The 21,273-nt window shown below is 41.6% G+C and overlaps 1 protein-coding gene across 24 annotated transcripts in view; it reads left to right on the forward strand.

Annotated features, from left to right (window-relative positions):
• Positions 1-21,273, forward strand: part of SVIL (supervillin) — a 222,385-nt gene that overhangs the window by 183,055 nt on the left and 18,057 nt on the right. For all 24 annotated transcript variants that reach the window (XM_074324735.2, XM_074324729.2, XM_074324730.2 and 21 more), the window contains 12 exons: positions 3,280-3,427; positions 7,002-7,091; positions 7,183-7,269; positions 8,580-8,757; positions 11,477-11,649; positions 13,286-13,441; positions 14,539-14,675; positions 15,332-15,479; positions 15,606-15,751; positions 16,947-17,122; positions 19,855-19,999; positions 20,416-20,692. In XM_074324735.2, coding sequence (XP_074180836.2) covers positions 3,280-3,427; positions 7,002-7,091; positions 7,183-7,269; positions 8,580-8,757; positions 11,477-11,649; positions 13,286-13,441; positions 14,539-14,675; positions 15,332-15,479; positions 15,606-15,751; positions 16,947-17,122; positions 19,855-19,999; positions 20,416-20,692 — 1,861 coding nt within the window. The remainder of the gene's footprint in view (positions 1-3,279; positions 3,428-7,001; positions 7,092-7,182; positions 7,270-8,579; positions 8,758-11,476; positions 11,650-13,285; positions 13,442-14,538; positions 14,676-15,331; positions 15,480-15,605; positions 15,752-16,946; positions 17,123-19,854; positions 20,000-20,415; positions 20,693-21,273) is intronic.

A 21,273-nucleotide genomic window follows, 5' to 3' on the forward strand; every position in this document is an offset into this window, starting at 1 on the left:
AAGAAAATCCTAAGGAAGAGAAAATATATTCACAGTATTTATTGAAAAAAATCCACATGTAAGTGGACCCACGCAGTTCAAACCCATGTTGTTCAAGGGTCAACAATGTGGCAACCTGAAAACACTTGCAGATTGATCCTCTGCCGTTTTAAGCTGTGTTCTGCCAAGTCTCTGACCATCCTTACGACCCTCCTCTCTTTCCAGTTGTTTCACTGCCTTACACACACACACACACACACACACACTTTCCCGCCCCTCGCCTTCTCTCCATACCATGTTCATAGAATCTGTAGTTGAAAGAGTTGAAGGACAGATAGGATAGGGCTCTATTTATATTCTGACAACTATCTCTTACCATTGCAGTCAATACTAAACATCATCGGCTAAAACTAGATAAACCTGGAGAACGGCACAAGGCTACTACAATATGTATTATGTCTTCTAAACGAGGACAGGAAAACTTTGAAGGGATAAACAGAGCAGCAATGACGTTTTAAGCTAAAAAAAAGAAAAGTAAATGGACAAAGATGTCTATCTTACTTGTTTTCAAATTTTGAGTTCTATAATTTAATAGCAACTTGGGATATATTTTTATTAGATTCTCTAGCGAACAAACAAGCTATATATTCCTTACCCTCATTATAGAGCCATGTAAAGTGAGGTAGCAGGAATTCATGGGCCCCAAAGTTAAGATGAAACTTCTACAGAAGGAAAAACTTTTATGTATAATGTTATTATTTAGAGGGGATTTTTAAAAATGCACCTTCTTACCATAGGTCTGGCAAACTATTGGAAGCCTTAAAATCTAAAACAGCTGTATCATTGCAGGATTCGGATCTGTCACATTCTCCCAGAAGCTCTAGAGGAATCCTAGAGCTTTGGAAAATGGAACTGCTGATTCGGGGAGACCATTTCTCTGAGTCAGTGACCACACCCACTCCCACACCCAGGACTTTGCAGACGTGTTACTGAGTTCACTACAGAACCAGGGATGTCTGGATCCCTGGAGAAGCAAACTTTCTTGGCACTTTATAATATTTTCTCAAAATATTTTAAGCCAAGTGCCATATTAATTTGATTAAATTTCACTCCTGAAACTCCATTTTGAAAGAAAACTTATTATTTTTTTTTTTTTATGAATTTTGATGAGGTCTTCCTGGCAAGTCAACCTCATAGTTTATTTAATAAGGGCATATGATTCAGAAAGTTACTTGTATATAACCTCCTCATCCCATCACATTAGAGATTAGTTTTCAGCCTGTGATTTCGGGGCGGCTGGGTGGGGAGACCACAAACATTCAATCTATAGCATGCTCCCATAACCACAATACAGTGATCAAGATGAGGAAATGTAATATTGATACAATGTTTAATCCACAGTTATATTTCAGTTGTCAATCCCCCAGCCCTCCAATAACGTACCTTTTAGCCCCACTTCCACTCCATCTAGGATCTGAGCAGGATCATGCATTGCATTTAGTTGTCATGTCTCTTTAGGAAAAGGTTTTTAACGTAATTTAAATGACCAAGGAACTCAGAACCAGTTCTGGCTATGATTGCTCCATTAAAAAATTCTGTAAAATCAAAGTTCATAAACTAGATGACGGAATGGTCCATATCCATGGCTTAAGCCAACTTTTACCAGTGCAGACATGGTATTAATACACTGCTGAAAAGGAAAGAAAAATGCCTCCCCTCTATTACCCTCTGTCATTCGAAGGCCCTAAGGAGAAGACCTGTGCCCATCTCTTCTATCATCCTCAATGAATCCGGAAGTTACTTCCTATTGGTCAGTTAAGGGAAACTAATCTGCCATAGTGAATAGAGTTGTGGAGCAAGAATCAACCACCCTAGGACATATTCCCCCTCAGGACTCTCCTGGTCCCCGCACTGTGTCAGTGGAAGGCCTGACCATCCCTTTGACCTGTGTTGACTTCTTTTTCAAGGAAAAATTCCTATGAGGGAAGAGGAGGTGGGAAAACTGCCAGAAATAATTAAGAAGAGTTCAACTATAGTTTGAAAGCAAATGCCTTAGCAGAAATGGCATCCTCAGTCTAAGAAGATCCTGAGATGAAAGCAAAAGCACAAACCCAGGAAGGAGGCCGCTGCCATCTTTAGAGCCCCTTCCTGGAATGACCTTGATATGGACAGCCTAGAGAAGCTGTCTTTACCCTGGGAGGATGCTCTCCTCTCTTCCTTCCTCCATACCTCCCACAGCTCCTGCCCCTCTCCCCTGATTCTCACCCTGACCCATGCCCCTCACCCGAGGGGTTTTATGGTGAAAGGGGAGTTAGAGTGAGGGAGCAGGGAAAACAAACTCTGTCCTGCCAACATTTGAGGACCTCCCTCCCACTGTCACCCTGCTGTCATCATCCACATTCTTTCTCTTGGCCATGCTCCTTCTTCTGTGCTGGCCCGGAGGGCCTTGAGCCCTGTCCTCTGCTTCCTTCTGGCTCCTCATCCTCTTACCTCAGCCCCGTCACGCTAGTCCAGTTCTGCCCTGGTCGCTCTCGAGTCCACTCCAGCTTCTTCCTCTTAAGCCAAAGGAGTGACACCAATGGTTTAGAAAGTGAAGAGGGAGGGATTTCCAGAACTCCAATTAGAAACTTTTGAAAGCGTTTTTTAGGTAGAAATGTTATTACATAGGTAAGTTATATCTAGAACACAGTTCATCCTCAGTGTCAGATATATTATGACCTAAAATTCACATCCAGGCACCTGGTTACCTAACTTCTCATATAACATAGTTGCTCTGGGAAAAAGCGCGTCGAGTTCCAGAAAACCTCATGGTACACCTTATTCCTATCTGGCATTCCTACTTTAGAGCTGACTATGTTCCTTGTGAATTTAGTGGATAAGATTTTCTAGATTGACTGTGTTCTTTGTGATGCATACTATATATTTCCTCATCAACTTAATTTAACCAGACAGGTAAAACAGAGCAACTTTAAAACACTGTAAAGTTCATTGCATGAAGGCAGTCTATTTTTGTTTATTTTTACAAAGTGTCATTCTGGTGTTCCAGTGTTCCAAATAAATAAGTGGAAAAAAAAAGCCTACTAAGTTGTAATTTTAGCCTTCAGTACTCTTGATGCTGATCTCTAACTCAAGCTGCAAACAAGGAAGCCAAACCCATTTCAGGTAGAACAGTCATGGCCAGTTTGGGACAATGTAGTACTCTTTTTTGCCTTTTTTTCAGCTCATGAAATGCCGCAAGCTAAAATTCACAGCTGTCTCATTTCCCTCTCTTATTTTCTCCTTTGTACATGTTAAAAACAGCGGGTTACAGAAAGTCGAGAGAGCCAAATGACTATCGAAGAGAGGAAGCACCTCATCACTGTGAGAGAGGAAGCCTGGAAGACAAAAGGCAAAGGAGCAGCTAATGACTCCACCCAGTTTACGGTGGCCGGGAGAATGGTGAAGAAAGGTCAGAGGGTGCAAGTGTTCATGGGTGTGTGTGTGTGTCTACACATGTACACATGTGCATGCATGCTCCATCATCCATGGAGGGTAGCGTAGGACATCTCGGTTAAAACAGTCAAACCATGGTCTTTTTTCATTTTTGCTCTCATTGAAGTTGTGTGAATGGTTTTTAGGTAATTTTGTGTGAATTAGTTTTTTGAGATATTCCTATTAAAATTTGTTATACACAACATCATCTTCAGTGTAAGAAGCATAATTCAATTAGTCACATTTCAAAACTTAGCCATTTGGAAATTGAACACAGGTTTCAAAAGCAATTGCAAATCTTCTAACAAATCTTAGGCCTTTCCCATAATTGCTTTTAAATTATTTCCATTTTCAAAAAAAAAAAAATTATTTCCATTTTCTTGCCATCTGGCAATCAGTTAACCCAAATTAGCCTTTCTCAGGGAAGAAGGAGTGTATCTCTTTTCCTTTGTAGGCTAATTCCTAGGTCTCTTTCCATCAAACCAGAGTCTCTGGCTTACAAAGCCTGATTTCTGGGTATTTTTTAAATAGTGTTTATAAGATACATCCAATTACAAGGAAGTGAGATTTCCCTGCAGATGGTCATTGCTCTGCAGCTGAGCTCTTGGAACTAATTTGAAGTCTGTATCCAAAGATTTATGAAATTGAGGAAGCATGTGGTTAGTAAAGTCACCAGAGAGCTTGGAGCCTCCATATCCTGTAGGAAATGGTTAAAATGTGGGGTCTCTTTGTCACCTCTATACACATACCTTCATTTTCTAAGCTATTATTTAAATGCAAATGTCCTAGCCTGGTGATAAATGTTTTTACCTTCACTCAGGTTTAACTCATCATCAGCTTTCTAGGTTTATCTTTCCCTTTTCTCAAAACCTTTCAGGATCCTCACTCACAAATAATGCCTGCCTCATTGGAACTTCATACTACATCTTTGCAGAAGGAAGGGAAGGAGGGAAAACCCCTGAACTGTGATTAACTCATATCTTGGTGGAAGAATCCTCCCTAACAAATTCTTAACTAAGCTTGGAATTGTCTAAAGATAACAGCAGATAATGTATGTACTCTCGCAGAATGAGGTAGCATTTGAGTGTTTTCTTCCCCAAATCACAGAACTGTATAATCATGTTAAACTCCTTTAACCTGAGCTCCATCTCTGTGTTAACCGCACATCCTTAAAACCCATATTAGTGAAGAACTCAAGCTGAGCACTTGAACCAGAGCTCAGATCTCCCAATCTCTAGCCTGGACTTTTATCCTGATGACTTTTTATTTTGGTGTCTTTTTCCTCTTCCATCTTAAAAGTCAAAATTTATTTGTAAGTGGGCCCTTGCTACCAAATCCCAGGGCCCTCCTCCACAGCAATGTCAGAGGAAGGAGATTTGCTCTCGTGCAGGTTTGGAAAGCAAGGTCCAAGAAGTTCCTGTCCCATAGTGGATGAGTTTGCGCTCACATTTTCCTGAATAAATCAGGGATCTTTCTTTAACAGGTGCTATATGGCTTACTCAGGACATAATTTTCTTATACTTTTCATCTAATGAAAAAACTACCTTATTTTTCTAGTATTGGTTACCATGTACTGGGTTATGTGTTTCGCTTGAGTCGTGAGCTCCTTTTGATTTGCGGTAACATGGCATCCAGGGTACACTCACCACAAAATAAAATAGCTCCCTACACTACAGCCACGGCATCTTCCCATCTCATCTGGTTACAATGGCACATCTCGCAGCTGCAAGTTACTGCATATCAAGGAATTGCCAAGAGGCATGCTTACCCTGCTTTTCATTCTCTCACCCCAGAAAACTCTGCTGCCCCCTAGCCTCATTAGGACTTTTCTCCCTTTTTGACATTTCTAGAGTCTCTGTAACAATTAGTACTCCACAAGGTTTTGATGGTATTCTAGTATTCTCCTGGAAGAAAAGTACTCCTTTGAATAAGAACGATGTGAAAATGATCCCGAAGAGAGTGGGAGACTGGTTATTGCATGTAGAATTCATTGGAAAGAGGTCTGGGGAGTGCTTTGTTTTGTTTTAACATTATGTAATTTAAATCCATATGCCCTCCCCCATTGCAGAAAAATCTTTGTCTCTAGCTGGGAAAGAGATGGCCCATCTCCAAGAGCTCCCCTGCGTGCTGCTGCGTCAATGGGCAGCAGGGGGCGTCCTGACAGTATAGAGAATGGGGTTTCCTGGTTGCCTTCTGAGTTAGGTCTGTTTATTAGCTACAGAGTTAATGATCTCTGTGCTAGTAAACCTTTCCATGTCTCTCGTGCATCCTTTTAGTAGGCAACGATTTATTGTCCCAGCCTGTGATACCAAATTTTACCTTTCTTTATTATTTTTCAAGGAATTTTACTTTCTCACTGATAGAAACCCTTTGCAGGTCTGGTAACTGAAATACATTTTTTTAATTTTAGTGACATCATCAAGCACATATACATACATATTGAGATGTACTTCTACAATATCACTTAAAACTTAAGCTTGAAACCATATTTCAGTATTTTTCCTTTAAATTTTCATGCTATAATAATACGTCCTTTTCCAGTTCACAGGAAGAAGAAGAGCTTGTGATACTGAGTGACATCTTCTCCTGCTGTTGTTCCTTGAGTGGTGCTTAAAGGGGCAATGCCATCTAAGGATTTCATATTTGTTACAAATGAATGCAGAGAACATTAGCATCTCATTTTGTTCTTTGTAAATGCACTAATGACTTCCCATTCTAATCTCTTCTACTTAGGTTAGGAAAAAATATTCATCTTTGATTTAATTAACGTTTCTTGTTCCAACCAGGTAGATACCTTCTTTATGCTGGAATTCCTTTCTTTCCCTTTTATATGTCCCTTACCGTTCTCCTTTTAAAGATTCCACACTCTGCTTCTTGATAAATTATTTGTGAAAGCATATGGCTGGTTCCCAGCTATACCTGAAATGAATACACCCTCTACCAATCACAAATCAATTTAAACCTATACTCTTCTGTGTTTTTCTTCTAAAAGGTTACCACTTGTTGGGTTATTGCTCAATAGAACCACACTCCTCTGAGGGATGTGCCCAAGGGCCAGACTGTCCCTCCCTCACCTCAGCCTGGAGGAAAACTCCAGTGCTCGGGGCTACTTGCCAGCCAGTGTGACACAGACCATCCTCCATTTCCTCTGAGGGAGATGGTGCAACTAAACTTTCTCATCAACTATGTTCACCACCCCAAAGGCCTACAGAACTCACAACTCCATTTGTTCAAGTATATTCTGATTGTCTGTTGTACTCTCGTATTCCATTTACACGTTAGGGACATCTTTTTCCCTCATGTCCTCATTGTTCATTTTGGAAGGGCAGCTTATCAGCTACTACAGTCCTTAGAAACTATCAAATTCTACCTACATTTGCACTTGTCCTCCATAGTCATGGTACCTGCCAAATGTACGTGTGTGTGTGCATGCATGCGTGTGTATAAATTCTGTAACATCCACACAAAGGCTAAGAGAGATCCAGCAGTGTCCGGGGGAATTTCCAGAAATGATCCTCAGATACTAAATAGCTCCCTTGTTTGTTCTGCAGGTTTGGCATCACCCACTGCCATAACCCCAGTAGCGTCCCCTATTTGCAGTAAAACAAGGGGCACAACGCCAGTTTCCAAACCCCTGGAAGGTAAGTCCCCAAGGTGCCCCATATGCCAGTGGCTTTACGATCGGAAGAGTTCTTCATGGCACTCTCTCATTGCTGGTTTCTATTTGCCTAGATATCGAAGCCAGACCAGACATGCAGTTAGAATCGGACCTGAAGTTGGATAGGCTGGAAACCTTTCTAAGAAGGCTGAATAATAAAGGTACATGCCAGAAGCTAGAGGGAAGCTTTGGTTTATATGCTTATAGCACAGCGAGATTCGTATTTCATCGCGTGGCTAAGGAAACCTAAAAAGAACCTGATCCTCTCTCAAAATCCCTAAATTCCAATTGTCATTAATGGCTTTTCTCCTCAGCTAAATTGTGCCCTTTCTATGGCACTGCACCCATTCATACTGTAAGCATCATCTTTGTTGTTATCTTTTAAAAAATGAAGTTATTGGTCAAGTCTGCTTGTATTACCAAGCTCTCATTTTCTTGATAATGTACCAAATTTGGGCTATCCAATAACATTTGTTCCTAAATCTAACTCCTTGAGATGTCATCCAATCAGGATCATGATTTAATTTTGCTTTGAACACTGAAAGCAGATTTTTACACAAAACCAGCATGATCTTGGGCCTGATGAACTTTAAATTGCACATGTCAATTTCCAATAAAGTAGCAGCTGATATTATATCTTATAATCAATCACAAATGGTTACTAAAAGAGAATTCCGGTAAATTAAATATTTCCATACAAAAGTCAATGAAGTATACAAAATAAAATAATAATATGCAACAACAGCCTTATCTCTTAATAAAAATTTCCAGTACTTGAAACTCATCAAATATTAAGCTTTGGGAGTCCCTATGATTGGCAGTGGTCCCTAATAGGTTGGAAATAATACAAATAACCCCTTTAATCCACAAATATAAAAATGCAATAGAATAACCTGGCAAAGCAAGGAATGCGTACAGTTCAGTTTATTACATACTATATGTAGCAGTGATCTAGCCCAGGGGTCTAATCCACCTGTTTTTGTATAGTTGTATTGGAATATGATCATACCCATTTGTTAAGGTATTGCCCATAGTCGCTTTTGCACTACAGGAACAGAGCTGAGCAGTTAAAACAGGCCATCTAGTCTCCATTCCAAAGTCTAAAATATTTAGTACATGGCCCTTTGCAGAAAAGGATTTTGCCAACCCTTGACCTAGAATGAGGCCGAGGCTAGTTCTGCCTCCAGTAGCAAAAGGAGCAAGTCCAGATACGCCGAGTGGGCTTGCATGCAGCAAGGCCAGCCTCCCTCTCTCCTACCACATCATGGTGCAAGCTTTGTTCGGATAGGAAGTCCTCTCCTGAGAAGTCAAGGAAAGCCTAGGAAGCATCCACAGGGCCCTGGATGTCACTATTATGTTTTCTCCACTCCTGGAACTCAGTGGGGGAAATAATTTTTAAGATATTGTGAGGTTCAGTTGGTGTCATGTTTATACACAAATTTATGTTATTTATTTGCTTATTTGTTGACAGTTGGTGGGATGCAAGAAACGGTACTCACCGTCACTGGCAAATCTGTTAAGGAGGTGATGAAGTTAGACGATGATGAAACCTTTGCCAAATTTTACCGCAGTGTGGACTGTACCATGCCGAGGAGCCCTGTGGAGCTGGACGAAGACTTCGATGTGATTTTCGATCCTTATGCCCCCAAGTGAGTTATTGCCACTTCTGTCTTTCACCCACTGAGAACAGATTCTTTCATCGGCCTCCACCCAGTACCTGGATGAGGATCTCCTCCCTCACTGTGTTATCTCCTGGGATAGAACTTCATTACAGCCAAATAACTACAGTAGTGCCCCCTTATCCATGGCGTGTAAGTTTGACGACCCCCCCAGTGGATGCCTGAAACCGTGGGTAGTACCGAGCCCTATATATATAATGTTTTTTTCCTATGCATACATACCTTTACATTTAAAGGAAGTACTTTATGGCTTCTCTCTGGCATATGCAAATTGCCAGCATCACTACCCTTGAACTTTGGGGCCATTATGAAGTAAAATAAAGGTTACTAGGACACAAGCACTGTGGTCCCATGACAGTCACTCTGATAACCAAGACAGCTAGTGACAAGCAGGCGGGAGCATATGCAATGTGGAGACACTAGACAAAGGGATGATTCAGATCCCAGGCAGGACAGAACTGGACAGCAGGAAATTCCATCACACTACTCCAAACAGTGAACAACTTAAAACTTATGAATTGATTATTTCTGGAATTTTTCATTTAATATTTTTGAGCCATGGTTGACCACAGGTAACTGAAACCATGGACAGTGAAACTGTGGATTGGGGGGACTACTGTATTCTCTGAGCCACACGCACAGTGCTCAGGGGTAGATAAAACATGTGTGCCCCACAACAGATGTGCATTCAGACAGAAAGTCTTGCATACACAGCATGGGCCACAGACGTTAGCCCTGTTCCTAAAAATGTCACTGGATTTTTCACGTAACTCCAACAATGTTTTGCAGATTTTTTAGACAACCATCATTTAGCAGAGATGTCTATACCTCCCTTTTATTTGACATTTGAATCCTTACTCGTGACTTTGAGAAATATTTGGATCTCATGGGTTCAGATTAATACAACTAACCAGAAAAACAATAAAACATGTCACTTATCTTACTGTAATTTATAAAATCAGTAGATCTGAGGGATTTCTCAGTGATGTTCAAGGGTCTCTCTTGATACAGTAACATGACTAAACCACTTAAGAAAAACGATTATTGTATTAAGATTCCTTCAGTTGCAAGTGGCAGAAAGAAATCCAAGTCAAAATGACATTAGCAAAAAAAAAGGTATGGGTTATTTACAGTTTCAATCATTGAAAAGTATAGGCATGAACTCAGGGCCTGCAGGCTCATCAGAATGTGGTCTCGCTCTTGCCTGTTTTCCTTTGGGCTGGCTTTACTCTCAGTCAGGCTGTCACCAGGTGGTGTCACCAGGTGGTGAGAGACAACTACCCCTCTGGATTTTTAGCTACCTACTTAGCCACTCCAGCACAGGCAACTTCTCTCTCCAGTAGTTCCAGCAGAAGTTCCAGGCTTGATTTTCTTGGGCCTGAGTTCATCCGTAGAGCAATCACTGTGGACAAGGGGATGAAAGATGCTGATTGGCCAGAGCTGATCTCTGGATCCCCTCCTGAACCAGAGTGGGGGACAGGGAGTGGAGTGAGGTGGGTCCCCCAAAGTTAAGCAGCTGTTACCAGACGCAAGGAGAATACTCTGCTGGATAGGCCAAACCCACAGCTATTGACCACATTTATCTATTTCCTACAAATTTATCAGTTACAGTCTCTTCCAGGAGTCTGTGTAGTTATCATAAATTGCTCCTAAAGACATTCTGATACATACATTCCTTGCATGTTTCAATGGGTTTAGTTTTGGGTCTGTTTTTTTTTTTTTTTTTAATTTGGTACTTTAAAAAAGTAAACAATTTGCATTTTCCATGTTTAAATAATATTTTGGGTATTTGTATATATGGTTATTTAACCATTTCTTAATCTTTTCCTAACCCAAATGTCATTGTTTAAATCATTATATGTAATTTAAATATATGTATGTTTACACACACACACACACACACACACACACACACACATACACACACAGAGGGCAATGTTATATATAAAAAAGACTTTCAGGCACAGAGACCTGTACAGTAGGAAGTTGCCAGCAGCAGCTGGAATCTGTGGGGAAATCATGTGACTGGGTTTGCCCACCTCCCCACGCCTGGTCTTCTGCCCTAGAGAATTATGTGAATGTGTGGCGGTTAGAGTTGGTTTTCTGAGCCTATTTTATTTCAATACATTCTTCAAAATAGTGGTTTCAGAGACTGCAGTGGGTTGACAGGAGGCTAGTTATGGGGGTAGTTGGTGAAGGAACTGAAAAATTATTATGTAAAGAGAAGGTTTCCTCTGGAGGGAATGGGATAAAAGAGAAGCAATGGCTGGCTATAAATTCTTGAAGAACTTCCAGCGACAGAAGAAGTGGACGTATGTATTATTCCAACAGGAGAGTTAGGATGGGTGTGTGGGTGTGATAAGGTTAAGGAAGAACTTCCTACCCTTCAGAGTTCCTTGTAGTGGGATGAGCTGCCCGTTAGGCAGAGATCACGGGGTTGGGTGAGTGGGGGCTTCTGGGATTGGCTGGGCTCTTGAACTAAATGACTCTCTCCTTGAATTTCCCTTCCATCCCCAATATTCTGTGACTCCATGTCAGGGGAGTGGTGGTCTGGAGGAAGAGTCATAAAATTTATAATGAAATTGGGAAATAAAATTGTGGAGCCCGTTGCTTCAGGTCAGAGACCTGCAAATACACCAGGAGTGGGTGATATTGCAGACCGAGGATGCAACTCTGCTTTGCTCCTTAGGTTGACGTCTTCGGTGGCTGAACACAAGCGTGCAGTTAGGCCCAAGCGCCGGGTGCAGGCTTCCAAAAACCCCCTGAAAATGCTGGCAGCGAGAGAAGATCTCCTTCAGGAATATACTGAGCAGAGACTAAACGTGGCCTTCATGGAGTCAAAGCGAATGAAAGTAGAAAAGAGTGAGTGTTTTTGCAACCACCACCCTGCTCGTGTGCATGGGAGCTGATGATGCGGTGATTTTAACCATCTCCTTTTTCTGCCTTGCAATGGTCAATAACGGGGCTCATAAGACACTCATTAAATAAAAATGAGTAAGTTTGCACACACATGTACCCACCTGCAGGAAATCTGCCTGGAATTTAAAGGCTTTTCACAAAAATTCCTAATAGCATTGAGCATCTTTTCACTTGGTGAATTCAAATTATTCTGTTTTGCTGCATTTTCTCTCAAGCGATGGGAGAAGGATGTTTCTGGGCTTTATAATTCAACCCGTTTTCATCTCTGTAGGGCCCAAACGCAATAACTCTCCGATTAATCTTATTCAAGAGGAAATCATTTGATTTCTCATGGGAAAATGTCCCAAATCACTGCTTTGCCTAATCTTAGATTTTTTTTTTTTATTAATTAATGCGTAAACCAGTGCTTTGCAAATTGTTTTTGATGGGACCCTCGGGCTCCTGGTACATGGGATGTGGGTGGGTGAGTGGGGGAACTTTGGGTGGGGGCAATGAAAGGAGAGAGAGGAGACAGGCTCCAGGCTCTCTGTCTCACTTTAGACTAAGCTGTTCTGCTTTTATCTGCCCAGTAAGGAGGGGTTTCATAGTTATGAACCAGTGGTTTCCTTGGTAGAGATAATTGCATGCATAATCATGGTGTTTTGAATATTCTTCCTATAATTTTTATTTTACTGTAGCACTCATAAACCTATTTCTTAAAATTTTCCTTAGAAATATAGTAGGTACATAAAGTGGTTGAGTCTTTTCTATGTAGCTGGTTTACTAAGAAAGTATATTTCCAACTCACTGTGCCATATGAATTGTTAAGGTGTGTTATATTTCTTCAGTATTAGAAACTTATCCTAGCAAAATACTTTTCTGAATTTCTCCCCAGCATACACATTTTTTAAAAACAATGAGTTGGAGAAATAAAGGTTTGTTGACATAAGTTTTAGATACTTTACCTCCACTTTTGGGGGAGCGCAGAGGATGGCTTTGGGGTGATTGAAATATACATTTGTTGGTTCACACTGAAAACTCAGCATCTTGTAATTACAGTCTTAAGTCTGAGAGCAAAGGATGCCAGGAAATCAGCTACTTGTTCATATTGCCTCCAGAAAAAGATTAGAACAAAACCATCCCTTATGGAATGCCTGCTTTTCTACTTTTGGTAGAAAAATAAAGACTTTTGATGAAAGACATCTAACATGCATGAAAATGCATCCTTAGGAATGCATTTTCAACATCTAAACATTGTTAGGAATGATACCAGCTTTCACTGAAATTGCAGTAAATGAGTCCAGCTTCTAATTTTATACTAATGTAGCTGTACCACAGGTCACTTCAATCCTTGCCTCTCCATGGTGAGGTGTGACACTTGTCAGCAGTCAGTTTAGACTTTGATTTCATTACAGAGTTCAATTCTTAATACAGTGGTTAAGCATTGAACTGCAGAGTTCATCAAACTTGAGTTCTCCTCAGGACTAACTTTCAAAGAAAAAGCTAGTCAATTATGAATAATTTCTGATTGTAAACATTGTCCTTTCTCCTGATCATCTTGCTTCCCCCTGAGTCATGTTTCCTATTTCAACCCTCCCAGTGTCCTCCAACTCCAACTTCTCGGAAGTCACTCTGGCAGGTTTAGCCAGTAAAGAAAACTTCAGCAATGTCAGCCTGCGGAGCGTCAACCTGACAGAACAGAATTCAAACAATAGCGCGGTGCCCTATAAGAAGCTGATGCTGTTGCAGATTAAAGGTATTTAAGAGCCACAGAGAGAGCTACATATTGACCAGAGGTTTTAATCTGGTAGCATCAGGAGTTGCGACTGCCCTTAACTGCCTGTCAGGGGAAGGGAATACACGCTTTTTGAGAAGCTGATGTGTGCCAGGTACTCAGCTACCTCCTCTCACGTATGCTTCACAAAATCCACTAGGTATTGTACTGGCTGAGGCTTAGAGCTAGAGTTAGTAACGTGCCTGAGGTCACAGCAGCTGTTGAGCGGCAGAGCTGGTTTGAACCCAGGCCTCTCCCATTCCAGAAGCTCAGCTTTGGCGGTTGATTCCCCTTGCCCTGCGGCCCCTGCCACACACAGTTAGCAGTTACCGGATGCCCCTAACTCGTCGTAGTCACGCAGTTCTCCTCATTGAGGTAAACAAGAGTCAGCGCAGGCCAGAGGGGAGATAGGCATATTCTTGGAGAAGAAATCCAGGGGAAGCAGAGGCAAATGAAGTGGACCTGGATTCCACTCCAACACCCTTTGTATCCACGGCACGGGAGACTTAGCTCTGGGCTGTGAGGACAGATTGCTGCCTCTGCGAGGCAGAAACACACTGGAAACTCTCACAGACGGAGAGGATACTTCATCTGTCCTTCTCCTGATGATTATTCTATAGCAGTTGCCTCTCTGAGGGAGTGCTTGTCTCCAGGTTGATTCTGCTCGAGACTCTCCCGTGGGGGCGGGGGAGGGGGGGAAGCAGATGCTGTATGAAGGCACACCCTCGCCTGTGGCATGCTGGCCGCAGTTATTAAATGTCAAGGTGGGCTGAGTGGAGAGAAAGATTCTAGATGAGTGAAGGAAGGGCCCTCAGCTAATTCACACGCATGCTGTAACAGGACACTAATAGCCGTCCTAAGAACCTGGCAACATTTGGGAAAGCACTGAAGAGAACATAATCCATAAAGCTGTCATTCTAAATCCTCCTCTGCCACTCTGGGTCCTGGGAACTAGTATTGGTAGGTGAGACTCCTTAGAATTGAAAGGGATGCTTCAGATGGGGGTGCTTCCTCACCCTTCCGGTGGCTGGGTGAGTTGCCCTTTCTGGGAAGATGGTGACTCTTTGCCTTGTGTTCAGGAAGGAGACATGTGCAGACAAGACTGGTTGAACCTCGAGCTTCATCACTCAACAGCGGGGACTGCTTCCTCCTGCTCTCTCCCCATTACTGCTTCCTGTGGGTGGGAGAGTTTGCAAATGTCATAGAAAAGGCGAAGGTTGGTATCTGCAATATAAAAATAGTTTGGTTAAGCATCTCATTTATACACTGATACAGTGTTGTACCAGTTGCCAGATGATTACAAAGCTCCTCAAATGCCCAATGAATGTTTCATTCCAGTGAGAAGGGGCAGATAGCAGTTATTTTCCTGAATGTCTCTCCAGCTTTCATTATGTGCTTAAGTGGGATGCTTTAGAAGGATTCTGACCTAGCCCTCCAGATTTAAGTCCTGGGTTTGTTTTCACTCTTGTGTAAAAAAAGAAACTGATATGTCACTTCAGAGTTGTTTATCCCAGGTACCTATGAAATTCTGCACAAACTTAATGAATGAGAATCTCATAGGGAAAAGCCCAGAGAATGTTTTTCTGTTTTTTTGTTGTTTGTTTTTTGCGTTTATTTTTTTTTAAGCTTCACAAGTGATCTGTTAAATTCTAAGACTAAAAACGATTGCTCTAAAGAATTGATACCCCTGGTCTTTTAGTTACATTTTCTTGACTTCATTGAAAATGCCCAACAACCAGTGCCTCGGGCTCCCGGGGTCACCAGGTTTTCCTTCCAGCCACACATCATTTCTTGTCTCTGATTTCAACGTGTGCCGTTCCACCAAGACACAGGCTTGTCTGCCCAGGTAATTGTGTTCCTCCCTTTTTTTAGGCTTCAGAACTTGCAACTTTAATTCAGACAAAGAGGGAACTTGGTTGTAGAGCTACTTATATCCAAACTGTCGAAGAAGGAATTAATACCCACACCCATGCATCCAAAGACTTCTGGAAGCTTCTGGGTGGCCAAACCAGCTACCAATGTAAGAGTTGCCTGTATTTCAGAAAATGATAAGACTTGAATATCCTTTCGTCTCGCCCTCTTCATTCTTCTAAACCAGCAACTTTTCAGTGTGTAATGTGATACCCTCTTATTGTTCACCCCAAAGCTGCTGGAGACCCAAAAGAAGATGAACTGTATGAAACAGCCATCATAGAAACAAACTGCACTTACCGTCTGATGGATGACAAGCTTGTTCCTGATGACGACTTCTGGGGGAAAATCCCAAAGTGCTCCCTTCTGCAATCAAAAGAGGTACAGTGAGTGGGAGAAGCACTCTGCACGGGGCTGCCCAATAAAATAGATAGTAAGTGCCCACAAATGTTAGCCAGTGTTAGTGCCATCACAGAACAGTGACATCTTTTGAAAGGATATTTATTTGTGATTTAAAACCATTACTGCCACCTTAAATACTAATACAGAAATCAGAATATTGTTCAGAGGAGGGCCAATGAATCATTTTCTATTTTAGGCAAAATGTATATATTACCTAGCCCTATCTCTTGATTTTTATATAAACAATCAATAAAATATTTTTCAGTCCTTTAGTTCAGGAATAATAAATGCATATATGTATGTATAATTTATTTTTATATTTTACCAAGTTTGTATTGTGTTTTTTTTCTCACACCAGTAAATAGTTATTAAATACATACATTTCCAGTACAATTGTGTATTCTAAGTATTGAGAAAAAAAGGGAAAGACAAAATTTCATTGAGTAGAACAATATTAGAAATAATGTTATCTGAAGCTAGATTGATTGTGGGATATGTATAGGCATCTACATGGGAAACAAGTCACCCAAAAAAGAAATAATCAGGAATAATTTTAAAGATAAAGCAAAATTAAGCCTTGCTTGGAGTGCAGTAGAATTTGGATTGCTGGAAATAAAGGGAGAAATTATTCTAGGAAGAAAGAGTACAACAAACCATAGGCATGGAATTAAGAAATAGCATTACAGTAACATGTTCATTCAGCAAACATTTAGTACTCCTCGCTATAAATATAAGTATGATATGATCTCTGCCTCTGAGGGTCTTGGAATTATATAGAGAAGACCTCACTTGGTCCTCTGTGTGTGGCATGTATGGAGTGGCCTATATGTATGTGCTAAGTGAATGAATGAGCAAAGGAGGTAGGGAGAGAAGAAAGGAGGGCAGGAGGGAGGAAGAAGGACATTCTTAACTCTGTTATGAATCAGAAGTTTTAGGTGGTTTAAAAGTTCAAAGGAGGGAACATTACTTGGACGTTTAGGACAACAAGACAGAAAAACAGGGCAGAAGCTGCCTCAGAGTGCCAGGGGCTCAGATCTTAAGATCTTTTTGAGTTTGTACTGATTGTTCCATCTTCGTTTGTGTCATCACCCATTTGACTCACTATCGGTAGGGACCCTGATTCAACTGGAGCTTGTCCTGGAAGTTAACAAATTCTTCTGTGCCATTCTCCCAGGTACTGGTGTTTGATTTTGGCAGTGAAGTTTATGTGTGGCATGGAAAAGAAGTTACATTAGCACAACGGAAAATAGCATTTCAGCTGGCAAAGCACTTATGGAATGGAACCTTTGACTATGAGAATTGTGACATTAACCCACTGGATCCCGGAGAATGCAACCCACTTATTCCCAGGTATCCCTGTCATCTTTGATGGCATTGTAAAGCAAGCAGAGCCTCAGTTCTTTTCACAATTGTCTATCATCGCTTTTCATAAATTTTTGTTTTCATAAATGACTGCAATGGAGTACCATGAATATTCACAAAAAGAAGATGTCTTTAGTGTTCACATAACTAATACAGAAATATGGATGTTGTAGTCTTGTGGAAGATGTCTGTGTTATATTTCATTTCTCGAAGTGAACAAATGGTTCTCACCTGCAGCATTCCAGATGCTAATGTGAGAGATGAATAGTAATTGTTTAAATAAATTACATGCTGGTTTGAAACTTCCCAGGGTCTGGAATTCAGGCATTGATGTGAAGATGCAAAAGTAATACATTTCCTTCTAATTTCATACCTTGCAAGCATAGTCCTTGAATTCCAGGATTTACCATTTATTTGCCAGTAGGTGGTGTTTATGCCTTTTCTTGGATGGAAGGGGAAAAGATATGGTATTGAAATAATGATTGTAATTTTAATATTTTCTACAGTGTAGTGAACTTTTTAAAAGTAATTTTGGTCAATCAACAGGATATGTACAAACTCTAAGAAATATGATTTTGAAAAAAATAATTCTTATATGCAAAGAGATTGTTGTTTTTCTTAGCTACCAGGAAAAAAGTGTTTTTAAATTATGTGTGCCATATAATAGCTTAGAAGCAGATGTGCCATGAGACAGCATAGAATATTAGGTATCATGCAACCACATTTTAATGGTTTCCATTGAGCTAGTGTACAAATTTCAACTTTCCTACCTAACTTCCTGTTTTAAAATCAAATTATTGATTTTATTATTATCACTACAGAAACAATTAAAAATTTTGTCAATGTAGGTGAAAAGTTTTTAAATCCTTTTTACACAAGGGCACATTTAGCCTAAAATTAGTATTGTAATAACTAGAGTTTTACAGACAGAAGCTAAGGCTTAAAAAATATATATTTTATTTGGTATAGTAAAAGAAAAATATCTAAAGCATAAAATCCACATGTGGACAATTCATATTTAGCAGTGACGTAACCATAGATCTGGAAGTAGATGAGGGAGGGAGCACCCAACCCCCTGGTTTTTCAACCTCTCCCAGATCAGAATCAGCTGAGGCACTTTAAAAAAAATGTATGTGCCGGGCCCAGCCCTAGAGATGTGTTTTCAATTCGTGTGGGGTGGGCCTCATGTGTCAGTATGTCTTGAAAGCACCCCAGAGATTTTAAGGTACAGCCAGTATTAAGCATCCAACCCTTCTTAAGAAACGAGGAGGCTGAAACCACTGACGTGTCATGACTTAACCCAGTTCAAACATGTAAGTCAGGATGGGGAGAGAAAAAAGGCTACTCCCACTCCGTTCGTAGCCTCACGCTGCAACCTGCTCCCTCTCGTGTTCATGCAACTTCACAACTTTAAAGATACATCTCTAAAGCTGAAACCACGTGCTCTCTCTGTAGACATCTTGGCAAGTCCACAGAGTCAAATTTATGTAAAAGACAGCCATTCAGACATTTTCTGGTGGAGACCACAGCCTTGCAGAGGAGTCCTGCATTTCCCATAGGTGCTGACTCTTGGTTCGTTCAGTCCTACTGGCCTGTGAGGTAACAGTGTTTGTACCCTGGGTTTCATCCTTTCAGTCTCCTTGGAAACAGGCAGCTCCGTGATGTGCCTTAGCTGTGATGTCAGAAATTATTGTCCAGACCAAAATAGGAAGTAATGAGGCAGAAGTCACTGCAGGGCCCAGTGAGCACTGCTCGTCAGTCTGAGGGGACATACATGTCCCAGTCCTGATTCACGACCAAAGATTGATTTGGAAGGATGAGAAATACCTGCACGTTCTTCTCAGGGCTGGACCCTCTACAGCATGCATTTTCTTGGCTGTGCAGGCACACCTCGTTTAATTGCGCTTCACAGATGTTGCATTTTTTACACATTGAAGGCAAGACCATGCACCAGCAAAAAGATTACATCTTGCTTTATTGCGATACTTGCTTTATGGCAGTGGTCTGCAATATCTCTGAGGTATGCCTGTACCTTTTTCTGAGTTACCTTTTGTTCCAAGCGCAGTTTCAGATCCTGAGATCCTGAGGCAGTACCAGACCTCCAGGTTGGGCTGTGTCACTTCCTTCCCTGTGTCCCTGTGCTGTCCCGGCCTACTGTGTATCTAGTAGCCTAGAAACAAATGTGTAAAAATTTACTTTATGAAAGTATGCTCAGTTTAGTAAGAGAGGAGAATAGACTAAAGAGTTTGGTTATAACATGACTTGAGACCCTGGAAGGTTCAGAGTGAACTCCCATCTGTTCATTCACTGGACAGGGGCTTGGTGAGCTCCTGCAGGCACCTGTGGGAGACCTGGGAGGCGAGGAACACATGCACGTGACTCCTGCCTCATCCATCTCCCAGTCCAGTACGCCAACCCCAGGCTATCCCAAACACAAGAATTTGCTAGAAGGCAAGAAAAAGCCAGTCCTGACATGGTTTGCCATTCATTCCTCCTCATTAACTCCGTACATACAAAGCATCTCAAGGCTTCAGGCTAAAATAATAAAATGTCACTTATTTGGTAAAATAAGTAAGAATGAGACCATTCTATAGACTACTTATGTATCCTGAGTTTTTTTCAATAACCACATTTGTTCGGTTGAGGTTCCTTTGCTTTGTTTTAGCATGGCTTAATCTTGGTTCTTTTCTTGTCTCCTCCCCCAACCCACCCACCTGCAGAAAAGGACAGGGGCGGCCTGATTGGGCAATATTTGGGAGACTTACGGAACACAATGAGACTATTTTGTTCAAAGAGAAATTTCTCGATTGGACAGAACTGAAGAGACCTAATGAGAAGAATGCCAGTGAATTTTCCCAGCAGAAGGTACGCCAGGTGACCAGGCCTCAAACCTCAGGGCTGATTGGGTCTCAACAAGAGAGGTCCGGAAACTAAAACCCTTCCCAGGGTTTACTAGTAAACCAGTTTCTAGTTATATTTCAACTGTAAGAATGAACGTACCCCTGTTTGTATGTTAGGGTTTATGGGAGTCCCATTCACTGTGGTGGGGGGTGTATTCAGGCCTCCCCAAGTCTTTACCCTAAATGCAGCCTTCCCCTAAATGCATTTCAACACCCTGAGACAGAGTGTGAAAGCTGTACTCTCATGCCATCCCAATAACAGTGAGACAGCATTGAGTGTGAGACAAAAGGGCTAGAGAAACAAGCAAGTGAACGGATCTTTTTGTTTTGTTTTTTGTTTGTTTGTTGTTTTGTTTGTTTGTTTTTAATGTTCCCTTCTAGGAGGATCCGAGGGCTGAAGTCAAGCCGTACGATGTGACCCGGATGGTGCCAGTGCCTCAGACGGCCACTGGCACTGTGCTGGACGGCGTGAACGTGGGCCGTGGCTACGGCCTGGTGGAAGGGGACGACAGGAGGCAGTTTGAGATTGCCAGCGTCTCTGTGGATGTCTGGCATATCCTAGAATTCGACTATAGCAGGCTCCCCAAACAGAGCATCGGGCAGTTCCATGAGGGGGACGCCTATGTGGTCAAGTGGAAGTACATGGTGAGCACCGCAGGTTAGTGACACTTGTGTTCTCTTCAAACTGAGACAGGCCCGGACCCAACTCTGAGACTGGGAACCTCAGCATTGCTGGAACCAGGCTCTCTGTACACCACGCTCCGCCTGGCTGCATGGCTGGAGTGCGTCAGCCTAGCTGTCCGCTTTGAGAACCACTTAGCAAACCTATAGACAAATCCCTGACAACCCAGCATGGCTGACATCTGGGCTGTTCCCTGACAGAGAGCAAACTTGCATGTTAAGGTTTTTTATGACCTCCACTCCCTCCCCTGCGCTGTCCCCAGAGGTTTTCTAGGAAACTGATGATTTGCCTCCAGTTGATATTTGCCATGTGGCTGGATGCTGCTTGAATTAAAGTCATTAAATAAAGCATATCTGGATGATTTAGAACTGAGACCAAATGGAGTAGTAACATTATAGCAAATACATGCCCCTCCAAATTTATTAAAAATGGAAGAAGCTATTTCCTGTGAGGCTGAGAACTTAGCAGTTCTTTGTGGATCTGGTAGACTAACTACATAGTGAAACTCCTCATGTTCCTGCCGGTAAAATACCCTTTGTAGCAAACTCTCAATTGTA

This window comes from Rhinolophus sinicus, chromosome 1 (assembly GCF_057876585.1).
Source record: "Rhinolophus sinicus isolate RSI-liver-muscle chromosome 1, RSI-T2T, whole genome shotgun sequence".
Classification (NCBI taxonomy): Eukaryota; Metazoa; Chordata; class Mammalia; order Chiroptera; family Rhinolophidae; genus Rhinolophus; species Rhinolophus sinicus.